This window comes from Octodon degus, unplaced genomic scaffold (genome assembly GCF_000260255.1).
Source record: "Octodon degus isolate 3935 unplaced genomic scaffold, OctDeg1.0 scaffold00126, whole genome shotgun sequence".
Lineage (NCBI taxonomy): Eukaryota > Metazoa > Chordata > Mammalia > Rodentia > Octodontidae > Octodon > Octodon degus.
Genome location: NW_004524702.1, coordinates 3061195 through 3068591, shown reverse-complemented (window position 1 = coordinate 3068591; position 7397 = coordinate 3061195). Strand labels below are relative to the sequence as shown.

Sequence of the window (7397 nt, the reverse complement as noted above, 5' to 3'; positions counted from 1 at the left end):
TGGCTCGGCACATGAAAAACCACACTGGAGAGTAGCCTGGGGCCTGGCTGCTCCGCTTGGAGCCCCCGGCTGCAGGCGCAGGCGGTGGGGGAACTTTCCCTGGGGGCCCCGCCCTTTTGATTTCAGAAATGCATGTCCTGAGAATGTCAAGGCTTGGGGGTCCCCAGCCCACCTGGCAGGAGTGGCATGGGGAACAGCAGCTGTGTGTTCTTGGGGGCCTTGTGGAGGCCCACGCCCTGCAGGCAGTCTTCCATGTAGCCCAGGACCCGGCCAGGTTTCCTCCATCAGCTAGGGACAGGATCTCTGCCTTCTGTGACTGCTCAGTGCAAGTGGCTGCGGGCATGGGGTTGGGGATCTTGTTACTCTTAGGTCTGGCTGTGATGGTGTGTGTTGTGTTGTCACTGAGTGCAGGAGTGTCAGCAAGTCCTCCCCCAGCGTCTCCTGAGGCATTCTGGCTTTGCACTGGCTCTTACCTGATGGCATCCTGTTGTCCCCGCTGCCTTCCAAGGAGGGGTGGCCTGAGACAGTCGGCAAGGTTTATCTGCAGATGCTGGGACTTGGGGAGATGCGGAGGATAAGAGGCTTCCATGAGGCCATTGCTGGGGCCTGTTCTCGGGTGGTACTCTGCGCTGTGGCCTCTTGACTTCCGTCAGCTGGGTGGCTGGGACCTGCAGGCTGCCTCTGCCGCTGTGGGTGCCACTATGGGTCCCTGCTCTGCAGCCCTCCTCCGGTGTGGGGGCCGGTGCTGACGTCAGGCTTGTTCCCCCTCACTCGCCTACCCGTGTGTGTGGAAGCAAAGAGGGTCAGTTCTGTGGTGCAGAGGACCGATGTTTCCAGAGTGCGTGCGAGCATCGCTTTTGGGTGACTGAGGGCTCAGGGCAAGGGGTCAGGCTATCTGCTGCGGAGCTGGGTGCTTCCGGAAGAGGAAAGACCAGCCTGGGCGGAGCCCCTAGTGGCACGCGGAGGCCTCTGCCACTGAGGACTGCTGTGGCCAGTGAGCGCATGGGCTGTGCAGTTGTGTAGCGGCAGGGCATGGATGGCGGGCAGGGGCTCGCTCCTCTGGGTGTTCTGGTGTGTTTTCACCATTGATGTCTTGGACAGCCCTGCCATTGTCTTGCCTTTCTGCAGTGACATTGGTGTCCCTTCACTGGGTGGTGTTGCAGGCTGGCGCTGCATGTGGCTGGGTGGTGGCCAGAGATTCCTGTCCTCCTGGCCAGCTTATGGGAAGAGTTGGGTGCCTCAGACCTGGACTGCAGGTTCTGGGCATGTGGGGTGCTGCCAAGCCTTGCCGCAGTTTTCTCTTGTGCATGGGGGCTGCCTGGCTGTCCTGCTGACTCCGGCCCCGAGGGCTTGGCTTTCTGGCGGTCTGGGTCATGGGCTTGGATTCCGGGACCAGTATCATCACTGAGTGCTGCCACGGGCCAGCGGGTGCTGTGCCCTGGGAAGGCATTTGTCTCGTTTCGTTTCCCAGCACCAGCGCTACCTGGCTGCTCATGAGGTTCTGGTCCAGACAGGTGCTTTTACTGCCATTTTTATAGAAGGATATCTTATTTTTATACATGCCAGTGAAAGTTTAAAATACACAAAGAATGAAGTCAAAACCAACAGATCCTTTTATACTGAAGTATTCCTATTTTAGGGTTGTGCTGATTGCTGTTCAGTAGATCTTAGTTCTGTAAGTGATATTATTATGGAAAGATTGCTAAAAGCCAGGTCTTGGGCATGACCACTGGACACTTTGGTTTAGCCAGTATTGGCTTTGACTTTATCCCCCACCCATGGGCTGGCCTGCCGTTGCTGTCTCTCCTCCTGCAGTGTCGCCTCTCTATGCTGGCCCAGGCCTTCACTCTCACAGCCCTGCCTGTGCCTGGCCCTCTCTCTGAGGCTGCATCTGGCTCTGCTAGCTGGTGTCCCAGTTCCTAGCTACCACCTGTCAGTGCCTCCTGGCCAGACACTCTGGAGCCAGGGTTGGGCACTTCCCATGCAGAGCTTGTCCATCAAGTGGTCTCTAAACAACTTGAGAGCTGAGTTATTTCTACCAGGTTAGGGACAGAGTATTTTGGAGGGACCCCCAGATGGCATGACAGCCACCGCTGTTTTACACCTGCTCTCAGGCACCACCCGGGGACTGTTCTAAGCTGCAGGACTCCAATTGCCATGGTCTGGTTAACACAGCCTCCAGGCCTCACCTGGTACACACACTTGGCCTAGGACGTGCTGGCTGCTTCTGGCTGGCCTGCCTTCTCCAGTCCTTGGAGAACTGAGGCTGAGGGTGGGAGAGCTTGATAGGCAGGGACCATCCCAGCACGGAGCGGGTGTTCCTGTGCAGCGCGGTCAGCCCCTTTCCTGACGATGTCAGACCAGGCAGGCCCCCCTGTAGAGAGGGACGCAAGGGAAAGGCAGAGCGCTGCAGACAGTCGTACACAATCCAGTGACTCCCTGGAAGCCAGATTGTGGCTGGCTGTGCGTGTAGAGCAGCTGGAATTCACACTGCTTTGTGACTGGAAGTTGTGACAGCTGCTGTGGCAGGTAGTGTACATGGGCGTGTGCGGTTGTGAGTCCTCATTTGCACGCCCCCTCCTGGACGCATCCAGGTGAACGCCGGGGGCGGGGGCGGGGCCTCTCCCCCCCCCCCCCAGCGCTGTTCGGGAGCAGAGTGTGCCCCAGCAGAACGTGCTCACAGGTGTTCCGTCTTGTACTTGAGGAAGTGAATTGGAGGGTTACAGCTCTGAACTGAGAAAGTCGCGGAAGCTGAGCAGTGCCACGTGCCCGGGTCAGGCTGCTGTGTCTTGCAGGCACGTCGCTTCTGCTGATTGGTGTTTCCCTTTTACTGTACATGGGGGTAGGAGTAGTTAATAATGCATGCAGGGTGCTTAGAATAGAGTCCAGGGCGTCAGTGTCCTTGCTGTACAGGAAGCAGTATTACTGTTCTGCACAACGTATTTTCTGTGGATTCAAGTGACATGCAATGAGAATGTATCGCCATGAATTGGAATGATGGCAGGAGGTCGCTGCTGTGCCCCGCAGGCTGGAGAGGCCGCTGGAATCACAGGGCTTGTGGCGACTTCACTTGTTTTTTTGTTTGTTCCCTCTCACCGGAGCACTAAGATTTAACATGTTAATGTGTGTTCTTTTTAACTCCTTCAAAGTGTATCAAAATAAAACATTTTAAAAGATGGAGTCTGTTGTCCTATAATTTAAAAAAATTCCAACTCTGCCATTTACAAGTTACTTAGAACAAGCTACTTGATTAAGGCTTTAGTGTCCTAACTTGACCAAATTGTTATGAAAGGGACAACTAAAGAGCTCTATGATAGTTTTTTTTTTTTGTTTTGTTTTGTTTTGTTTTGTTTTTTTTCAATTCGGAAGCAGATACTTTATTAACTGACCAAATCATAAAAACACCATGGTAGATACCTTAGTTCATCTTCTGATAAGCCTGCTGATCTGATCTTCTGCTTCCAGCATCTCCACCTTCCACACAATGGGTGGTCTTTTTCTTCCTTCCACTTGTGGAGACGATAACTTGAACAGTTACAGGAAGTTATTTGCCTCTTTGAAGCATTTTCCAGCAGTATAGATCTCGTGACTCAGATCCTCAATGCAGATGATGCCATATTTACCAAGAGATCGAGCAGTCGATGAATTACCTGTCAAGGCAATTGGCTTCTTACTGCCGGTGCCTTAGCCACGCTTGTATATTAGTTCATTCACTCACTTCAGGTTTGGGTGCCCCCATGCAATAGGCGGCTCTACAGTTCTCAGCCTTATTAATTGAAGCCTTGCTGAGCTTAATGAAGGTACCACTGCAGATTTGGCGAAGGCGAAGAAGCTGCAACATGTTGCGGACCTTTGGGCTCACACCATTGATACCCCTGATCCGGATGACAAGTGCTGGCTTGGGCTCTGCAGGGATGTAGAAGTTGCAGCTTCTCTCCATCCTAGCCATTCGGATCTCGGCTCTGTACATCTGCCTACTCCGTAGGATAGTGCCTGGCTTTTTCATAGATGAGCTTCCTCCTCAGCTTGCGAAGCATCTTCTGGGCAAACTTCTTTCTCAGGCATTTTATTTTCAACTCCGTGAAATGTCTTTGCTTTTTCTTAAGGGTTTCTGGCACAGCAGGCTCCTTTTTCTTCTCTTTTACACTCTCCATGGTTCCAGCTGGAAAAGAGCTCTACGGTAGTTTAAAAGAATATGTGAGGAAAGGAAATGGAGGCAGGCAGTGCTAGAGTGGCCAGCGGCCCAGGACAGTGGAGCTGTACTGGAGTGTGTCCCATTTCTAGTGTGTAGTTGCTGACTGCTCCTGGGTCTTCCTCTCACGTCCCGCATCTGGGCATGCTGCTGAGACAGCCCAGGGGCTCCCTCAGAGCACCAGCGAGGTGGTCACACTGCAGACCTTGCTTCCTGAAACCACAGTAAGCAGAGGCACGTTTGTTCCAGCTGTTACGTAGTAGCAGAGGGTGGTTTTGCTCAGTTTAGGTAGCAATCATGGTGGACAGAGTTGCTCCTTTGGTGTGAGAACCTCTAGATGGTGAGCACCAGTGCCTGTCAGCTCCCGATGTCAGCAGCTGGGGCCTGCCGCTGCTGGCCACTCCTGGGCGCCTCCACCAGCTGTAGCCAGCAGCCACCATGAGTCCTCAGACTCACCCTCAGCTGTTGCTTTGCTCTTTCCCCAGTCTTGACTGTTAGCTGGACAGTGATACCACTTCTTAGTGCAACAAGCTGCCCTGTGTGCTGGACACATGATGAGCAGGCAGAGGCTCCCGTGTAAGGGAGGGCAGTTCCTGGACTGACCTGGTAAGAGTCAGGGCAAGTTTGTTTCCTGCAGGCCACCACCACCAAGAAGGTGGGTTCACACACGTGTGATGTCTACTTGTGAATCGGGAGAGGGGCTCCTCGCAGACCAGACTGGACATCTGATGCTGGCCAGTCCAGACTATCCTGGGATCACTGGGCTTTCTGCCTCGAAGTGGAAGTGACCAGTCAGGTGCCTGCCCTGCCCTGCTTGCACGCAGGTGTCTGTTGGGGCTGTGGAGTGGAACCAGTTGCTGTTACCAGTTTGCTGTCACTGTCGCAACTCTGAGATAACACTTTGGCTCATGATTTCAACCAAGTTCACTTGGCTTTGCTGCTGGTAGGCCTGCTTTAAGGCAGTGGATCGTGGTAGCATATGGGGTACACATCTGCTACTTTGTGGTGGTTGCAAAGAAGGGGACAGGGTCCCAGTGTTCCCTGTAGGGGTGTCCATCCCCAAGGAACCAGCTTCCCACTAGGCCTACCTCTTAGAGGTTCCACTGCCTGATAGCACCCTAAAGTCAAGACCCTTTGGAGGACACTTCTCCAAACCATAGCTCCAGTATAGCTTTTGTCCTCCCAGCTCAGCACTACGTCTGGCAGAACATTCAGATGAGTCTGCTGTGCACAGGGGGCAGCAGTGAGGAGGCTACCGTTTAAAGGCATGTCATTTGCTGGGTGTCCAAGTGCATGCCTATGGTCCCAGCACTTGGGAAGCCGAGGCAGGAGGATCGTGAGTTGGAGACCAGCCTGGGCTACAACGTGAGCTCAGGGCCAGCCTCAGCTTTATATAGAGAGCCTGTCTCAAAAAGACTAAATAAAATTCTGTCACTTGTCTGCAGCAGTATTGCTTCTGGCTGAAGGTTAAACTGCAGGCGTGTTTAATAAATTAAAGCTGTATGGTAGCCTAAAAAGACGTGTGTGTGATAGTGTTCTGCTGGGGTGGCCTTTCTGGTTTGTGTATGAGTGGATGTGGAATGCCTGTTTGTGTATCCAAGACAACGCAGAAGCCTGGCACAGAAGGGGGGAGAAGTGGGTAGGGAACGTTCGCGCTGGCCTCTGGCACAGAATTCCCGAAGAGCACAGTGCTGTGTAGAAGGTGAGTGTGTGCCCGAGACTGTGGGAAATGGAGTGGTGAGCAACCAAGATGGCTTCTCAGAGGCTCAGCGTGAGCACACTGAAAGATGACTTGGGGAAGAAAACAGGAGATTCCCCAGGAGCCAGGAAGGGTTGGCCGGAAATGGAAACCTACAGAGAAACTCGAGAGAACATGAACATACTTTGAGGAGAATCATGACCTAAAACCAAACCAAAACAACAAAAAAAACCACCCATAGCCTCTTCACCCTGATACAAGACTTTGAAATACAGTTGATGATTCTGAGTCAGGGGCCAGGGATTTAGCTCAGTGGTACAGTACCAGCCTGGCAAGCATGAAGTCCTGAGTTCAACTCCCAGTATCCCCCTCAAAAGCAGAATAATTATGAATCAGCCAGCATTTACAGAGCAGCTCCAGGAAAAGCAGAACTCGGAAACACAGCCCCTCTCTCCCTCTAAAATCCCCCCAGCAAGACACCTCAAGCAGTTTTCTCATGGTAATCTCCTGGAGGGGGGCAATAGTGGGTACCATTCTTGGTCTAGCTAACGTAACGGATGGGCTCTAGACAAGCCTCGTGGCATCCCACCACCCTGAGATGTTTTCCTTCAAGGCTAAGGCAGGGTTGGCCGCTAGGGTGACTGACCACCTTTGTCTCACTTCTGCATCGCTGGTGTAAGAGGCAGCCTCCCCCACAGCTCAGGGTCCAGCCTGGTTTTGAGCCTTTTTAGTGGCTGGGACTGCACACCATTATAATTCACCCAAAAATCCCTCCTGGTCTCTGGTTTCTTGGAATTCTGAAACACAGGTGTCTCTCCACAGTCTGTCCCCGAAATGAATAGTACTTCTGCCTGTGTCAAATTCTTTGTAGCTTTTTTTGCCCCAGTATTTTATTTTTACTTTGTAGTCCTGGTGAGTGAATCCAAGACCTTTACGTTGAACTATATCACTAGCTTTTGAGACCGGGCCTTGCTAAGTTGCCCAGGCTGTGCTTACATCTGCAAAGCTCCTGCTGTAAGGGTCAAGTCGCCGCAAAGGAAGACCCCAAGAGTCGGTCTCATGCAAATCACAAAGGGGAAGTTTTATTATCTACGTATACGTAGGGCGGTCTGAACGTGCAGGAACAGAGCGTGCCTTTAGTGAAACAGGCATAGTTTTTAAAGGTGAAAACCACAAAACGGTGGGAGCAAGCACGTTACAGAAGCAGATCGCATTGGTTAGTTTAGGTTGACCTTTAAAATAATTGGTGGATTACAATACCGGATGGCCAGATGGAGTAAGTCTGGGGGTAGCTGGGGGAACTAACCTTGTGGTTGTCATATTCCGGGAACGTTTTTAAGAAATCGGGGCACTGTGACCTGGGACATCCTGTTGTTATGGCTTTCAATGGTGAGGCCTTGGGTTTGGGAATGTATGTCTCTTGCAAGAATTTAAACAAGGGGAGGGCCAAGGGCAACTTCTTGGCTGACTCAGTGGTTTTAGTTGTTTTCCAAGTAACGGGACCTC

The 7397-nt window shown here is 52.4% G+C and overlaps 1 protein-coding gene across 1 annotated transcript in view; it reads left to right on the top strand.

The window, feature by feature from the left end:
• Znf445 (zinc finger protein 445) overlaps nucleotides 1-4618 on the top strand; it is a 28826-nt gene extending 24208 nt beyond the window's left edge. Inside the window, 1 exon segment of the mRNA XM_023700641.1 lies at nucleotides 4530-4618. Coding sequence (XP_023556409.1) covers nucleotides 4530-4618 — 89 coding nt within the window.
• Nucleotides 4619-7397: the final 2779 nt, after the last annotated feature.